This window comes from Pelophylax lessonae, assembly GCF_965119305.1.
Source record: "Pelophylax lessonae genome assembly, chromosome: 2".
In the NCBI taxonomy this organism is placed as follows: domain Eukaryota; kingdom Metazoa; phylum Chordata; class Amphibia; order Anura; family Ranidae; genus Pelophylax; species Pelophylax lessonae.
Genome location: NC_138769.1, coordinates 493076889 through 493096389, shown reverse-complemented (window position 1 = coordinate 493096389; position 19501 = coordinate 493076889). Strand labels below are relative to the sequence as shown.

General features: G+C 41.7%; 1 protein-coding gene across 1 annotated transcript in view; it reads left to right on the top strand.

The window, feature by feature from the left end:
- CLDN10 (claudin 10) overlaps nucleotides 1–1215 on the top strand; it is a 50666-nt gene extending 49451 nt beyond the window's left edge. Inside the window, exon 5 of the mRNA XM_082245318.1 lies at nucleotides 735–1215. Coding sequence (XP_082101444.1) covers nucleotides 735–861 — 127 coding nt within the window. The 3' untranslated portion in view covers nucleotides 862–1215. The remainder of the gene's footprint in view (nucleotides 1–734) is intronic.
- Nucleotides 1216–19501: the final 18286 nt, after the last annotated feature.

Sequence of the window (19501 nt, the reverse complement as noted above, 5' to 3'; positions counted from 1 at the left end):
TCTGGTCGTCCCAAACGTCTTCCATTTGAGGATTATGGAGGCCACTGTGCTCTTAGGAACCTTAAGTGCAGCAGAAATCTTTTTGTAACCTTGGCCAGATCTGTGCCTTGCCACAATTCTGTCTCTGAGCTCTTCAGGCAGTTCCTTTGACCTCATAATTATCATTTGCTCTGACATGCATTGTGATCTGGAAGGTCTTATATAGACAGGTGTGTGGCTTTCCTAATCAAGTCCAATCAGTATAATCAAACACAGCTGGACTCAAATGAAGGTGTAGAACCATCTCAAGGATGATCAGAAGAAATGGAAAGCACCTGAGTTAAATATATGAGTGTCACAGCAAAGGGTCTGAATACTTAGGACCATGTGATATTTCAGTTTTTCTTTTTTAATAAATCTGCAACAATGTCAACAATTCTGTGTTTTTCTGTCAATATGGGGAGCTATGTGTACATTCATGAGGAAGAAGAATGAACCTAAATGATTTTAGCAAATGGCTGCAATATAACAAAGAGTGAAAAATTTAAGGGGGTCTGAATACTTTCCGTACCCACTGTGTGTGTGTGTATATATATAATATATATTTCTTTTTTTTAATTTAGTCAGATTTTATTTCCATTTTGATCTAGAAACAACATATCTCATTTAAAATATAAAACAATTAGTCTCTTGTAAATATACCTGTTCTGGTTGAATACAAAAGAATGACTAACTTTAAATATTTTTTCTTCTAGGTCAGGTCATCGATATGCCACAGCTTCAGCCAATTCCGTCCAATCGCTGACAAAAACAAAAGCACCATCTAAACTGATGCATCGTAATGAACTGTCACCAATATATAACAAAAATTCTTATGTGTAAATGTAAAAGCAGGTACTTCCAGCAGTACAAACTTCTAGAAGATAATGGTATTAATAAAAATAATGCACACCTAGGTTTATTCACACAGGTAGATTAAAAGTTTTAGGCATCCCTTCTTTTCATTAAAAAGATCATACGGAAAGTTGAGCCTTTTACGTGCTTGGTATGACAGTCTCAGCACATCTACAGTATTTTTCAGCTGATAATGCCTCACTCCAGTAAATTTCTGTATTGTCTGAAATTGCACAAATAAGGTCCATAAAGACATGGATGAGCGAGTTTGGGATGGAGGAACTTGACTGGCCTGCACAGAGTCCTGACCTCAAACCGATAGAACACCTTTGGGATGAGTTAGAGCGCAGACTGCGTGCCAGGCCTTCTTCAACATCAGTGCCTGACCTCACAAATGTGCTTCTGGAAAAATGGTCAAACATTCCCATAGACACACTCCTAAATCTTGTGGACAGCTTTCCCAGAAGAGTTGAAGCTGTTATGGCTGCAAAGGGTGGACCAACTCAATATTGAATCCTACTGACTAAAGCCCTGTACACACATAGCGATTGTCGGCCGTAAATATTCGGCCGCCGAATGATCAGCCGATTGTAGGCTTGTTAGTATGATGCTTCCGACAGCCAACAGCGCATTTTCGGCCGAACAGAATCTGTCGTGCAGGCATTAAAATTTTTGTTGGCCAACACCAGAACGGCCGATTGTTCCCCAGTCAGTACAGATTTCGGCCGACAGACAGCAGATTTGCAAGACTGGGCATGCTCAGAAAAGAAAAAAGACAAGGAAAGTTAACCATCACATGACATCACTTCTGCAGTCGGCTGTTGTTGGCCGACAAAATTCGTGTGCAGTCTTTTGCAGTTTTCAACAGACACGACATCCCTGGACAAAAGATGGCCGATCGTTCGGCCGACGATCGGTACGTGTGTACGGGGCTTAAGACTGGGATGCCATTAATGTTCATGTGAGTGTAAAGGCAGGCTTCCCAATACTTTTAGTAATATAGTGTGTGTGTGTGTAGATAGATAGATAGATAGATAGATAGATAGATAGATAGATAGATAGATAGATAGATAGATAGATAGATAGATAGATAGATAGATAGATAGATAGATAGATAGATAGATAGATAGATAGATAGATAGATAGATAGATAGATAGATAGATAGATAGATAGATAGATAGATAGATAGATAGATAGATAGATAGATAGATAGATAGATAGATAGATAGATAGATAGATAGATAGATAGATAGATAGATAGATAGATAGATAGATAGATAGATAGATAGATAGATAGATAGATAGATAGATAGATAGATAGATAGATAGATAGATAGATAGATAGATAGATAGATAGATAGATAGATAGATAGATAGATAGATAGATAGATAGATAGATAGATAGATAGATAGATAGATAGATAGATAGATAGATAGATAGATAGATAGATAGATAGATAGATAGATAGATAGATAGATAGATAGATAGATAGATAGATAGATAGATAGATAGATAGATAGATAGATAGATAGATAGATAGATAGATAGATAGATAGATAGATAGATAGATAGATAGATAGATAGATAGATAGATAGATAGATAGATAGATAGATAGATAGATAGATAGATAGATAGATAGATAGATAGATAGATAGATAGATAGATAGATAGATAGATAGATAGATAGATAGATAGATAGATAGATAGATAGATAGATAGATAGATAGATAGATAGATAGATAGATAGATAGATAGATAGATAGATAGATAGATAGATAGATAGATAGATAGATAGATAGATAGATAGATAGATAGATAGATAGATAGATAGATAGATAGATAGATAGATAGATAGATAGATAGATAGATAGATAGATAGATAGATAGATAGATAGATAGATAGATAGATAGATAGATAGATAGATAGATAGATAGATAGATAGATAGATAGATAGATAGATAGATAGATAGATAGATAGATAGATAGATAGATAGATAGATAGATAGATAGATAGATAGATAGATAGATAGATAGATAGATAGATAGATAGATAGATAGATAGATAGATAGATAGATAGATAGATAGATAGATAGATAGATAGATAGATAGATAGATAGATAGATAGATAGATAGATAGATAGATAGATAGATAGATAGATAGATAGATAGATAGATAGATAGATAGATAGATAGATAGATAGATAGATAGATAGATAGATAGATAGATAGATAGATAGATAGATAGATAGATAGATAGATAGATAGATAGATAGATAGATAGATAGATAGATAGATAGATAGATAGATAGATAGATAGATAGATAGATAGATAGATAGATAGATAGATAGATAGATAGATAGATAGATAGATAGATAGATAGATAGATAGATAGATAGATAGATAGATAGATAGATAGATAGATAGATAGATAGATAGATAGATAGATAGATAGATAGATATAAAAAAAAATAATGTGTGAAAATAGGATTGTATTGACATAAATAACTCATAGACCAGTGGGTCAACAGATGGAGCAGCATTAAAACTCACAATATACACTTTGTTTTTAAATTTTCTTTTAATAAAAAAGTACATAAGTCCACTGTGGACTTGAATGGGGTCTGCCTTTCTTCATTACAAAAGTATGAGGAAAAGTGATCAGATTACCCAAAAATATCTGTATTAGAAGCAGCACTAAAAACAACTAAAAACAGCAAATAGGACAAATCAATATGGCAATCTGATATTAAGGAATAGTTCTTTATATACAGTCTATAGCCAAATAAAAAAATACTCTTTAATACCCGATTGTACTATTAATCTGTTCTTTCAACACTCAGTTGTACTTTAAGCCTTTACCAATGTTCCTTAGTGGCTCATGGAGCTGCATATTTACCACATTCAAGGTTAAAAAACAAAATATCACAAAATGTTCAGATCCAGTACCACTCAATTTGCTAAAAATAAAAAAAAATCTGTGGAAAGTTGTCTTTGAAGTTGATTATCCTATTCAAACATGGTAAGGGAAGATCAATTTTCATTTGTCTATGCTGCTGTGCTTTTCTTTTAAGAAAAAGTGATGTGTCAGCATATTAATGTATAAAATTAAATACGCTGTGGCCACTAGGTAATCCGTCTGCCACCCAGGTTCCCTATGATGGAAAAACTTTGCACTTTAAATTGACTGAATACACCAAATTAGCAAAAGAAACCAGAAAACCATGAAAGCACTAAGAAAAAAAAAAGATGTTTCGGGAGGTATTTTGAACTATGAGGCTCTGCTTTCAGTTGGAATTAGGAACACAAATAAAAAAAATAAGAAGTGAATTTCACAAATTCACTATTGTAATTATATTGTTATATAATATATTATGTATTGCAAACATTTTTCCTTTTTTTTTTTTCTCTCTCTCTTTTGGCCTTATCTAGAGATAAGCAATTTAGCAAGAGAACTGTATAAGTAAGATGTACAGTGGATGTTCAGAGGAGTCGGAATGCTCTCTATAGCTCAGGAAGCATGATATTATCTCTCCTTTATTTTGGTCTGCGCAATTGAAAAAAACTTCTACATACAAAAAAAGATTATATGCTGCCTCCAATAGCACATTCAAGCAGTAAGTTTTACTAATATAATCACTTAAAGAGCAAGGCATTACTATTCAGGTGTGACTATGGCACGGTGTCTAAATGCTGACCTGTCGTTGGGTCCATTGAACATATAATAACAAAATGTCGTTTTCCCCTGTGCATCAGAACCTGATGTAGGCTGCCATCATCCCGGTCATCAGAAAAAAAAAAGCAAGGTTCCCCCTGGATATGGGCCAATTAAACGGCAGCTCAAACATCCAATGTAATATAAAAACAAATATTTATTGATACATAAAATGTTTTGTCTCACATGACCAATTGAATACATGATCACAATGAATTGATTCTCCAGAAGACCCTATGTGTTTCAGGACAATGCCTTTCCTGAGGGATACTACAAAGGAGATAATATTTCAAACAATTTTTCTATAGAACAAAGAAATAGGTGAGAAAGTGTTATACAATGTATACAGCAGTAAACAGCTCATTGTTTTGGGCTGACTGTACATACCATCTATCTGTTCATGTAAGTCATCAGGCTGTATGAGTAGGATTTATTAGACACAAAGGAGTTAACACCCCACAATCATCAGCAGACATCCAAGAACCAGAGGATCCAGGGACTGGACCAGCACACAGTTAACCACGGAGATCCCCACAAAGGTGTGGGTCACCAATGTTCCTTAGCCATCCAGGAGGAATATACTAAAAAGAATGATGCACTGCTAAGTGGTAAACCCCTTTTGGTGTTCACCTAGTTCCTATCATATAATTTATTAAAATTCAAATTCACTCATTAACGTAAGTACCTGTGTTTCTAGCATGTATTCACAGACTCAGATAAGGAGTGATGTTCCTTTTAGTTGTGTTTAGGAAGGATCTGTCTTGATCCCTGATGCAATGCTAAAGGAAAGCAAATGGCTATAATAATTTCATACTCATCGAATAATGAATAAGGTCTGTGTAAGGATCTGAGGTTATCATATGCTACTTACTTTATTTTGTTTGTTGCTGGGTGGTGCACCCTCCTCCTGATAATAGACAGAATCTGGCTGATCTTGTTCTACAAGGGAACCTGAAGGGGTACATGTAACTATAACATCTATGTCTAGAAGGTCTGTTCCATCTAAATAGACAATGAGTAGAGTGCCTTTACCTGTTGGATCAAGTGTATGTGGCCGATCTCCTAAACGCTGTGCCTGTGTTGGATTCCCCCTGGGTTTAAATGGCGTTGGATGCCCGCGCATGCGCAGATCTTCAAACACTGGGTTCAACCGTCCACGGAGCACACGGCGCAGCCACAAAACATGGTTGGTGCAGGGTCATGCGCTCCACGGACACCGACGTCCCCCTCCACCGCCAAGTGATCCCCTCACAGACAGAACATATTAGTTGCTTGCATATCAATACCAATGTAACAATATGAATTATTATCAAACTAGTTCCTCAGCTGAAGATAACTTAAAGGTAATTCTGGTTTAGTTCAACAAATCAGTCCAGGAAACTCCAAATTAAAATCCAGGAAACTTCAAGACTAAACAGATGTCGCCACACAAGGAAAATATGTGACAGGAGGAGAGAAAAATAAAGATTTTTGTTCTCTTTTGGGACAAGTTATTCCAGTAGACAATGTTCACGGTTTATCATCAAGGATTTCCTTTCAAAATGAACTTGTCGTATGAGTAATTTACTTATTTTTTCTCTGAAGAGGTACTTTGATTTACGTGAGACTTAGGAAAGGGAGTAATAGTACACATTCAATTGCAAAAGAGCTGTGCTAATTGGGACATTACTTCACTTAAATTAAACAAAGTTCTATGTAAAAAAATATTCAAAATTACTCACGCAAAGATGAATGATAATATTTGGGTCGCTGCTGCTCTCAATGGTCTATGATCTCATAAACCATTCAATAAAGATTGGTTTATATAAAAAAAGAGCTGTGCCTGCCCTATAAACACTATATTATATGATGCAAATAACAAAAGCAAATACATATACATCCACTGCAAAATGAATGAAATAGTGACCTAGTAAATCACATACAAATAGTGCTGCAATAAATAAATTGCAATATTCAAACAAAGTGCATCCAAAAAACAAACATTAAGGTGCATAAGAAAGTCTATCCAAAGTGCTCCAAGGAGAGTCTTCAAAGTGTATATGTGCACAGACTAATCATATGACAGTTCCTTTAAGCAAATGTGCATACAAAATTCCATAACAGCAATCCATCTTCTGTGCCCACACCAGGGTTTACACTCAGCTGCAGGATTTGACTACTGAGTATGTACACTGCACAAAAAAAAATAAAGGAACACTTTGAAAACACATCAGATCTGAATGGGGAAAAAATCTCATGCTGGATATCTACACTGATATGGACTGGGTAATGTGTTAGGAACGAAAGGATGCCACATAGTTTGATGGAAATGAAAATTACAGTGGACTGAATTCAAAGACACCTTGAAAATCAAGGTGAAAAAATGATGCAGAAGGCTAGTCCATTTTGCTGAAATTTTATTGCAGCATCTGGCGACGAAGGAGGGTGTCCTGGGGTATTTCCTCCCAGATCTGGACAAGGGCATCACTGAGCTCCTGAACAGACTGAGGTGCAACCTGATGGAGTCAGATCTATCAAAACCTAATGTCCCAGAGATGTTCTATTGGATTTAGATCAGGTGAGCGTGGGGCCATTCAATGGTATCAATTCCTTCATCTTCCAAGAACTGGCTGCAAACTCTTGGCTCATGAGGCTGGGCATTGTTGTGCACCAGGAGGAACCCAGGACCCACTGCACCAGTGTAGGGTCTTACAATCTGTCCAAAGTTTTCATCCCAATACTCAATGGCAGTCAGGGTGCCATAGTCTAGCCTGTAGAGGTCTGTGCATCCCTCCATGGATATGCCTCCCCAGACCATCACTGATCCACCACCACCCGGTCATGCTGAATGATGTTACATGCAGCATAACGTTCTCCATGGCTCTTCCAGACCCTTTCACGTCTCAGGATGAACCTGCTCTCATCTGTGAAAAGCACAGGGTGCCAGTGACGGACCTGCCAATTCTGGTGTTCAGTGTCAAATGCCAATCGAGATCCACAGTGCCAAGCAGTGAGCACAGGGCCCACTAGAGGAGGTTGGGCCCTCAGACCACCCCTATGAAGTCTGCTTCTGATTGTTTGGTCAGAGACATTCACACCAGTCTCCTGCTTAAGGACCCCCTTTGGCCCTGTTCAGCTCTCCTAGAGTAACTACCTGTCTCCTGGAATCTCTTCCATGCTCTTGAGACTGTGGTGGGAGACACAGCAAACCTTCTGGCAATGGCAAGTATTGATGTCCCATCCTGGAAGAGTTGGAATGCCTGTACAGCCTCTATAGGGTCCAGGTATCGCTGCATGCTACAGGTAGTGACACTGACCCTATCCAAATGCAAAAATAGTGAAAAACAGTCAGAAAAGATTAGTAGGGGGAAACAATTTCAGTGGCCCCCACCTGTAAAACCATTCTGTTTTGGAGGTTGTCTCGTTGTTGCCCCTGTCTCATCTGGTCTCATCTGGTGCCCCTGTTGTAAGTTTCATTAACATCAAAGCAGCTGAAACTGATTACCAACCCCCTCTGCTACTTAACTGACCAGATCAATATACTCTTATTAAAAAGTGTTCCTTTCATTTTTTTTTGAGCAGTGTACTAAGGTAGGTCACAATGGCTTTTTATACTGCTGCTCTCATATAGTATTCCACAATCTAGGAACCTTCAGTCTGTTCATCCACAAATTTTAGTGAAGAAAAGCCATGGGCAACATCATATTGTATCACCAATATTTATTTAGAAGCCATAAAAAGATAACATGTATCCACTCACAAATCTCATGCCTGCCCTGGCACCTGGAATGATCTGCCAATGTCAAAGGATGGGTGCTGCTGCTCTGGCCCACTACAGAGCCAACATGCGCTCCAACTAACTGAAGTGATGTGGTATCAGAAGTCTCCGTCCCTACGGGTTTCATCACATCCAGGACATTCTAAATATGGCAAAATATGTAGGGGCAGGGACTTCCGGTACCACGTCACTGCCACTAGTTTCAGTGCATGCTGGCCCTGGAGCTCCACATAGTGTAAACACTCCGCTTATAAACTTTTATTAAAATAAACCACTCATATAATAAGTGAATAACTGCTGTACCAGAAAAAGACATCTGCAGACACAGTAATCCATTTCCTTGTACATGGTGACATCACGGCATTCAGCTCATAACTGACATCATTGGGGGCCAGGACACTGCGTGTGCTCACCACATATATTATATATCACAGTTGGACACTGGAGAATGCAGAAGTAACAAACAAAACTGAATTTCACAATACAGACCTGAGTTATTCTGCCATTTTTTGATCATAAACAATTATTACAATTCCACTACGGATGCACAATCAAGGCACCAAGCATTGTAAAATGGACCATAAAAATGCAAAAAAAATAGATTTTTGTCTTACCGTAAAATCCTTTTATCTGATGTGCATTGGTGGACACATCTCCAGAATCTTCTTGACTATTGGGTTATGCGGCCCCCCACAGGAGTAGGACACTAGGCAGGAAAAAGCTTTAACACGCCTATGGGGCAGTTCAGGGGATATACTCCCATTTTCTGCTATAGGCACTCGGTTTTGTTGCAAGCAGTGTCAGAAGAAATAGAACCCAACTCAATAGAGGGGTGGGTGCTGTGTCCGTCAATAAACATCAGAGAAAAGGATTTTATGGTAAGACAAAAATCCAATTTTCTCTTTCGTTCATTGACGGACACAGCTCCAGAATCTTCTTGAACATTGGGACGTCCCAAAGCAGTGTCAAACATGAGGAGTGGGAAAAACACAGCAGAAAAAAATTCCCAAAGGCTAAACCTAGACAACCAGGTAACATGGAGCTTAACTAGTAACAACTGGAGCTCACCTGAAACATACACCCTCAAAGAGGACTGGTCCTCTGAAACAGCAGCCAGCAAAACCTTGTGGCCAAAGCAGCATCGGAGATGCCAGCACATCCGCTTTGTAAATATTTTGTAAAAGTGTGCACAGACAACCAAGTGGCCGCCTTGCAAACTTGCATCACTGACGCCTGATGGCAGAAGGCCCAGGAGGCACTAAGCGCCCACGTAGAATGCGTCTTAACAGGGACAGGAGAACCTGACCCTTGATTGAATAGGCCTGCACCACTGTCTGTCTGATCCATCTGGAAATGGTCGCGGCAGGAGCGGCCAAAAACCTTGCAAGGTCCCTCCGTGAGGTGAGGACAAATAGCGAGTCTGAATTCCTAAACGTCTTGGTTGCTGCCAGGTACACCCTGAACGCCCGAACCACATCCAGAGAATGCAAGGCAATCTCTTTAGGATGCCTAGGCTTGGGACACAGGGAAGGCAACACAATGTCTTCACTCAGATGGAAACCTGAACTATCTTAGGAAGGAACGACTGACAAGGACGAAGCATCACTTTATCTCTGTGAACCACCAAGTAAGGTGAACGACAAGACAAAGCTGCCAGCTCCGACACCCTAGGTGCAGAAGAAATAGCCACCAAGAAGGCTACCTTCTAGGTCAATGTAACTAGAGGAATCTGGCAAATATTTTCAAATGCCGGTTACTGAAGAACCGACAGCACCAAGTTGAGATCCCACGAGGGCAACGGAGACCACACTGGGGAAGCCAAATGGCGAACAGTGTGAACAAAAGTGTGAACCAAAGAATGCGTAGCCCAGTGGCGCACCAATAGGGGGGGCGGTCCGCCCCGGGTGCCACACATTAGGGGGGTGTCAGGGAAGACCAGGGTGACACCCGGGGCCGGCCGCCAGACTGCTTCCGCCGCGGAGGAGGATGAACTGTTTAAAGCAGAGAGGATGTGAGAGAGACTCACTGTCACCCCCGAGCTCTGAATACACAGCGATCAGAGGGCGCTGCAGGAGTTAATTGTGCTGGTTAATGAGAATGCGATTGGTTGCTAGGACCGCCTATCAACCAATCACCTGCTCATTAACTAGCACAGTAACTTCTGCAGTTCCCGCCGAGGCGCCGATCGCTGTGTATTCAGGGCTCGGGAGTGACAGTGAGTCTCTCTCACATCCTCTCTGCTTTAAACAGTTCATCCTCCTCAGCTCTCCTCCTAAAAAGGTAGGGGGGTTGTATTGTAAAGGGGTTATTTTGAGGGGGGGCTTTGTATTGTAAAGGGGTTCTATTGGGGGGCTGTGTAATGTAAAGGGTTGTATGGGGGATGGGGCTGTGTAATGTAATGGGTTCTATTGGGGGGCTGTGTAATGTAAAGGGTTCCAATGGGGGGCTGTGTAATGTAAAGGGGTCCAGGGGTAAGGGGGCTGTGTAATGTAAAGGGGTCCAGGGGTAAGGGGGCTGTGTAATGTAAATGTGTCCAGTTCGTCGCCTGGGGGGGGGGGGGTGCCAGATATAGGATCCGCCCCGGATGCCAAATGCTCTAGGTACGCCCCTGGCGTAGCCAAAGGATGTTAAAAGAAAAATGCCAAGGCTGAACCTGGCCCTTGATGGTACCCAAGGCCAGGCTCTGCGCAACACCTCATTGAAGGAAAGCCAAACTCCGAGTTACCGAAAAGAAGCAGGGGTGAACCCCTAGAGATTCACACCCACAAAGTTACTCTCTTCAAACGCGATGGTAAATCTTCCTAGCAGTAGATTTACTAGCTTACAGCAGTGTGGGATTTATCGATTCAGACAACCCTCTAACCTTCAGCACCTGCCTTTCCACAGCCAGGCCATTAAAGCCAGCGACTGTGAAGCAAGATGGAAGATTGGCCCTTGAGCCAACAGATCTTCTCTAAGAGGAAGTCTCCAAGGAGCATCGACGACCAACCATATCAGATCTGCGTACCAAGACCGACGAGGCCAGTCTAGAGCCACTAGGATAGCTGTAATCCCTTCTGCCTTGAACCTCTGCAGGAGTCTTGGCAGAAGTTCTAGAAGAGGAAAGACATTAACCATTTGCCGACCGCCGCAAGTACAAAGTGACGTAGTGACGTAGTACTACGCCGCTAGCCTGAGAGCCTGCAACCGGAGGTGCGCTCCAGCCCCCGCTCGTTCCCCTGCATCCCCGCGTGTGTGACCGGCGGGTCCGATGTCTGCTGGTCACTCGCGATCTCCCGGTGGAGAGGGAGAAAGGCAGGCGGCTAATGTAAACAAAGCCGCCTGTCATTCTCCCTGGTGTAACAGCAGAGATCATACGATCCTGCTATGTGGGATCGTATGTCTCTGTGGTTACATGAAAAGCCACATCCCTTTACAGTTAGAAGCACGCCCTAGGGACACATTTAACCCCTGCATCTCTAATAAAGTTAACCCCTTCCCTGCCAGTGTCATTTTTACAGTAACAGTGCATATGTATAGCACTGATTACTGTAGTAATGTCACTGGTACCCCCTAAAGTGTCAAAAATGTCAGTCAAAGGTTCGATCTGTCCGCCGCAATGTCGCAGTCCCGCAAAAAAAAACGCAGATCGCCGCCATTACTTGTTAAAAAAAAAACAATAAAAATTACATAAATCTTTCCCTTAGTTAGTAAACACAATAACTTTTGCGCAAACCAATCAAAATACGCTTATTGTGATTTTTCTTACCAAAAATATGTAGCAGAAAACAAATTGGCCTAAAATGTTAAAAAATTTAGATTTTTACATTTTTTGGGGGGAATTTCATATAAAAAAATTTGAAAATTATTGTTATTTTTTTAAAATTTTTTTTGTTTATAGCGCAAAAAGTAGAAATCGCACAGGTGATAAAATACCACCAAAAGAAAGCTCGGTTTGTGTGAAAAAAGGACGTCAATTTCATTTGGGTACAGCGTTGCATGACTGCGCAATTGTCCGTTAAAGTCACGCAGTGCCGAATCGCAAAATAGGCTCTGGTCTTTGAGCAGCCAAATCCTCCGGGGCTTAAGTGGTTAACCAGACGATAATGGTCCCAAAGGAGCCACCAGTGCGTCTGGGGCATCAGCCAGAGGATCCAGAGACTGTGCCACAAACCTAAGCACCTTCCTTTTAAGACGAGAGGTCAACAGGATCACCTCAGGAGTTCCCCACCGGAGACACAACTGATGAAAAACTTCTGGAGGAAATGTCAAGTATATCGATCAGTAGTCTGGATTCTTCCAGAGTCCAGACCCCCGGAGTACAATGCGTGCCAAAAAAAAAACGCCACCCACTCGGACAGGCTGACATCCGTGGGTACCACCGTCCAGTACAGGGAAGGAAGATTTACCCTGTCGAATTGCTGGAGAGTGAAGCCACTGAATTAGGGACCCTCTCATACCCCGGCTTAACAGGATCAGATTGTCTAGAGACTGTGGACTCTTGCCCTACATGACAAGAATCTCTCTTTGCAGAGATCTTGTGTGGAACTGTGCAAACAGAACCGCCTCAAAGGTAGACACCATCAGACCCAGACCCGCATGCAATTTCTGAAAGATGACCGACTGCTGGACAACAGGAGCCGAATTGCATCCTGCAGATTTTGGAACTTGTCCCATTGGAGGAACACCCTGGCTGAGGCCAAGCCCAGAACAGATCCAGATAGTCCAACTAGGTGGACGGAACCAGAGCCAATACCTGGAAATTTATTTTCCAACCAAACTCCTGCTGAGTCCGCACAGTAATCTCCCGGTTGTCCGTCAGAGTAATCGGAGACTCTGCTCACAGAAGAAGATCATCCAGGTACTCCAGTACTGCAGTCCCCGCTGGCACAACAATGCCAGCCTAGGGGCCAACACTTCGTGAAGACCCGAGGAGCTGAGGCGAGACCTTTTGATAATGCTCCTCGCCCACAGCAAGCAGAGGAAGCGTGAATGACTGACATTTATCGGAATATGGAGGTAAGCGTCCTTGATATCGATAGAAGCCAGAAGATCCCCCTGATGAAGGGACGCCACTACCGTACGAATAGACTCCATTTGGAACATCTGTACCTGCACAAGATGTTCAGAGCTTGAGGTCCAATATTGGACGTACAGTACCTTGCTTTCCTTCCTGCGACCTGCAAACATGTTTGAATAATGATGTATTCTATTCTATTCTGTTACGAAACGCGTAGGGAGGAGCTGGCTTTGCATCTGACGTCACACACCAGGAAGGCCCGCTGCTAATACAGGCGTTACTGGATGTTTGTTTTAATACCGTTTCTTGTCAAGCTTTTGGTGAGTGCATTCATCTTGTAAAATAAACAAAATTTTAAGATACAGTGGTGATCGAAAGTTTGAACACCCCATAATTTTGTGCATAAAGAAGCCAAGGAAAGATGGAAAAATCTCCAAAAGGCATCAAATTACAGATTAGACATTATAATATGTCAACAAAAGTTAGATTTTTTTCCATCATTTACACTTTCAAAATAACAGAAAACAAAAAAATGGTGTCTGCAAAAGTTTGGGCACCCTGCAGAGTTAATATCTTGTACTGCCCCCTTTGGCAAGTATCATAGCTTGTAAACGCTTTTTATAGCCAGCCAAGAATCTTTCAATTCTTGTTTGAGGTATCTTTGCCCATTCTTCTAACTGTAAAGGGGCGTGTCTTGTGATGTAACAACAGAGACATACGATCTTACATAGCAGGATCGTGTAGTCTCTGAAGTTACATCAGGGAGAATGACAGGCGGTTTTGTTTACATTAGCCGCCTGCCTTTCTCCCTCTCCAGCGGGAGATTGCGAGTGACCTGCGGACATCGGAGCCGCCGGTCACTCGCGCGGGGATGTGCGGGAACGAGCGGGGGCAGGAGCGCACCTCTGGCGGCGCGTGCTCGCCCCCTAGAGGCTCCTGGGCGAGCAACGTAGCCCTACGTCGGTTTGCCCAGGAGAGCCAGACTGTCGCAGTAAATAGTCATACGGCAGTCGGCAAGTGGTTAACAGTTCCCTTCACTTGAACTAAGGGCCCAAGTCCATCCCCTGAAAAGCAACCCCACACCATAATCCCCCCTACACCAAGTGATTTGGACCAGTGCATAATGCACAAGGTCCATAAAGACATGGATGAGCCTGTTTGGAGTGGAGGAATTTGAACTTGACAAAAAATGCAATTTGGTTATATCTATTTATTTCACTAGGATGCATCTGCAGCGTATCTTTAAGGTGTTGTAAGGAATTGGTCCCCATTAAGATAATCACCAGCCCTTAAAACCCTTTGGTGAGCCACCACTGGAATGAGTGAATTGATTTTAATGCTGTTTTATGCAGTATCTACCAAGTGCTTTTGCTTATTGAGGTAAATATTAAAGGGATAGTGAATCGACATTGCAGTATCGCATGCGATACAACATGTGTTATGTAGCTCAAACATCGCATGTGATCTCTCGTGAATTGAGCCCCTTAAAACCCCTTCTAACATTACCTATTTGTTCATTCAACCAAACACTTAAAGCCTTTGCAGTCCTTCCAACATACTGCAGGCCACAAGGGCACTGCGATAGACTACATTGGTAGAAGCACAGGTAATAAAGGTTTTTATGGAATATGCCTCAGAGGTGGAAGGAGATGTGTAGGTATTAGGTTAACCATAGTACACAGCATTTTCTATACTGAGTTTGAGAGAGCAACATCAGCCAAGCTGTCAAGGATACCCGAGTGCTGGTATCCTGTGAAACAGGCGTGACCAGAAATGTGTGGACTTGCACAAAGAACACCAAACACAAGTATGATATAAATAATGTGTTTTTTTTTTAAATAAAAAGTGAATAAAATAACAATATACACACACATCTATTATACTAAAACCCCACTAACCAAGCTCAGTGAATCTACCTAAGCCAATGAAATAACTAGGTACAGACAGGAGGATATGGCCGAGAAGTGTACTTACTGTCAGAGCCAGGGTAATGCGCAAGAGATCAGGCAGAGGGAGTAGGGAGCAAGGAGGACAGGGACAGGGTTCAAAGGAACAGTAGCAAGCAGAAAGGCTGAGGAATCAGAAACAGGACCAGGGTGCAGGTACACGGTTAGCAGGTCAAGAGGCACATGGGCAAAACACCAAGGTGGGGGTAGCACAGGAAGAGCTAAATATACTGAAAGCAATCAGCATCAGTTGATGACTGCTTAGTATGAGCTGCTGATGGACAATGAAACTACAACCCATTCCTGACACAAGCATAGATTGCATTTCATTTTCTTTCTCCAATAGATGTCTGTACAGCGATAGCTGGATTGGTGGTAGCTTTACAAGATCAGCATAGAAAGTGGAAACTGGCTCTGTGACTTTATTCTATGGAAGCATTTATTTACATCAAGGTCAAGGTCAATTATGATGAGTTTGGAAGCGACAGAGATGGCTGTCACCCTAATCCTAACACTTAACCCCCAATGTGAGCCCTTTATATTTACAGTAATCCTATTTAAGCTTAAAGGGTAACTCCACTTTCATGGGGGGGGGGGGGGGGGAATAGCAAATAAAGAAAAAACAATATAGCGTATACAATTGCGACACAAATCATATTGTAATTGAATGTTATTAAAAATTACCTTTACTTTTCAATCTACAGCCGTTGTAATTTTCTGAAAATGCAATGCAATATGGCTACCTGGGGCTGTTCTGTAAACAGAATGTGTACTGACCACACCCCAGAAACAAAATTTCCTGCTTGTGTGATTGGCTCACCAATTTTCCCAGAAGTCTGCCCAAGATACAAGTCAGATTTCTGGTATCCTCTGAAACAAAATGTCATTTTTGGTGAAATACTCCCAAAAGGAACACGTCTAAAGGGACGCAGGCCCAGCAGATTTCCTCATTAGTGTCCTGCAACTGCTACAGCTGGTTGATAATTATGAAACCACTCCCATTAGACCCACTCAGCCCAGAGGAACAAACAATGATTTCTTCAGAATAATAAAAGGTAGGAATCTGCAACAAAGATTGTTATAATCCTTGTAATGTAAATAGATCAACCACAGGTAAATGTTTTTTCTCAACAAAACAAAGTGGAGTTACGCTTCAACCAATCCCCCAGGAATGAATGTAAACCCTCTAATCCTCTAATTTACTAACATAATCTAACACTAAACTAAGCCCCTTATTCAGTTATTCCTGCGTCCACACCGATTTAATCATAGTATCATAGTTCATGAAGCTGAAAAAAGACATGGGTTCATCCAAGTTCAATTTGAGTGTGTATAAGTTTGAGTTGCTAAAATTGTCAATACCCTTTGTGATATTCAGAGGCTATTGATCAATGGTGCAGAGTTTTTAGTGAGTTCACGCCAACGAAGAGTGGATTTTCAGGGCTTGCTGGCCCACTTTTATTGAAAACGAAAAGAAAGTTCAAACAACACAGTCTTGCCCACACAAGGGTTTCCACCATGTGGAAAAAAACAACATTCAGCCTCCTGCCTCTCTAACAGCACCGCTGCTCTGGCTTCAAGCCCAAGCCTTTTGTGTGGGTAATTAGACTGCCTCATGTGCAACCCAAGCACACACAGCTCCTTGCTGCTCTGGACTTCAGGTTGAGAGCTGCTGTTATGTTCTGTCACAAACTTCGCTTGCACTATGCAGTAATGCAGCCTCACAGCCTCCTGGGACGGTGAAGCCCTGAACTATTTATTATAATGAGTGTGCACACTCAGCCTGCTGGTCCCTGGCAAGACCAGACTGTCAAAATCCTTGCAATGTACATAGATCACCCAGATGGGATGTTTTTTGTTAAACGAAAGTGGATTTTCTCCTAAGGCATTTATTTCCTCTTCTTGTAGGTACACTGTCTGCTGCACACAATACATGTTTGCATAGCTCTTTGGCTCTGTATCAACAAGCACAGTTTCTGGCATAAACTCACAGTCTGGCATGTGAGGATCCAAAAACTCCACCACTTGCCCGCATTTGAGAACCACTTCTGATAAGGAACATTCAAAAAAATAGATGGTTGCTCTCATAGGAGTTTCCACCATCAGTTCTAACATGAAAATAAACAACATTCAGCCTCTTGGCTCCCTCTAGCAGCATCACTGCTCGGGCCTCAAACCTAGACCTTTGGTATGGTCTCCTAGACCCCCTCACAGCACACCCGTGCTCATGTGCAACCTCTGCACTCTCAACTCTTTGGCTTTCTCTCTTTCAAATCCCTGCTGCTCTGACCCTCAGGCTTATGGCTTCCGTCTGTTCCATTACAGATTACGGTTGCAAACATGCAGCCTCAAGGACACCTGGGAGGGCAGATCCCTGAATTACTGCTAAAGCCTTCATTATAATGGGACTCAAAACCCTGACCCAGAAATTAAAAAAAACAGTGAACACTAGAAGACTAGTTTCGACTTCTCTGAACAGAACTTCTGGAGCCCCTCACTCTGCATCTGTGAGAACCCTGTGTTGTCATCAATCCCATTAATACAGTGGCAGGGCCTCTCAATGTCACAACCTGTATATTGTGTTTCCCGAGGAAGACATTTATATTAGGGATAGACCAATATGTTTTTTTCAGGGCCGATACCGATATTTTGGTAACAATGTATCGGTTTTGGCCGATATTTTGTACATTTAAAGTTTTGAAAAATAAAGACAATTTTTGACACCAATCTGGTACTGAATATGTTAATTTTTGTTTATGCTTAATGGCTGGCTTGCTGGCACCCTGTGGTGGGTGGCTGACTTGCTGACACCCTGTGGTGGGTGGCTGGCACAGGGGCTGTGGGTGGCTGGTACAGGGCCTGTGGGTGGCTGGCTGGCCGGTATAGTGCCTGTGGCTGGCAAGTACAGGGCCTGTTGGTGACTGGCCAGTACAGGCCTGTGGGTGGCTGGCTGGCTCGCTGGTACAGTGCCTGTGCCTGGCTGGTACAGGGCCTGTGGATGTGGGTGGCTGGCTGGCACCGCTGTGGGTGGGTGTATGGCTGTGATACATTCCCGCGAGACTAGTCCCGACTCCAGACGAGGCTGTCCAAGGCGTGGGAAGTGTTCTAAGAAGGCAGAATGATGTCACAAAAATATTGGCAATATCGGCCAGTTCCTGGGCCAATACTGATATATCGGGGAAAGTGCATATCGGCCTTGCCAATAATCGGTCTATCCCTAATCTATATTTTTTTTTAATTCATCGACACTCGTAGTTGATACCACTACTTGGAGAAAGAGGTTCTACATTTTCACTGCTCTAACAGTAAAGAATCCCTTTCACAGTTTAAGGTTAAACTTTTTTTTACGTTCAGTCTCAAATTGCAGCCGCGTGTCTTCTTCAGGAACCTTAGAGTAAATAGTTTACTACCATTCATACCATGTCCTCTGATACATTTGTACATTTCAATTTTTTTTCCCCCTCTCAAGTGCCTCCTTGCTAGGGTGAATAAGTGTATTTTTTGTAACCTGTCCTTGTAGCTGCGGAACCCCTCGTCATTTCAATTCATTTTGTTGCCCTTCGCTGAATTATCTCCTGTGAAAAGGTGACTAAAACTGAACAGCGTACTCAAAATGAGTCTGAACCAGTGTTTTGTAAAGAGGTGGAGTATCGATACATCTATTGAAAAAAAAATACCCTTTTTAATGTATGAGATGTATGAGATTATCGTACTAGCTTTGTTAGCTGCAGATTGGCATTGCTTGCTATTGCTAAGTATAAGATCTACAAGGATCCCCACATTTTTTTTTAATCACTAATTCCCGGACAGAAGAGCTAATGAATATTTTGTTTACATATTTTTTGCACCCAAGTGCATACCTTTACATTTTTCAACATTGAATTTCATCTGCCATGTAGCTGCCCATCTTTTTTTTAACAAGGTCTTCAACATTGATACATCCTGTGTGGAATTTATTTCCCTGAATAAATTGGTATCATTAGCAAATGCTAATTTATGATTACTCTCTGTAGACATGTTCCTGTAACCAGTTTTCTATCCATGCACATATAATTTCTTTAACGCTGATAGACCTCAACTTGTTAAATAAATTGTTTATCAAGTACAGTGTTGAATGCCCTGGCAAACATCAATAATAACTACGTCCACTGGCTTTTCCCTATCTAAGTTACTATTCATCTCCATCAAAGAATGTTAACAGGTTAGTC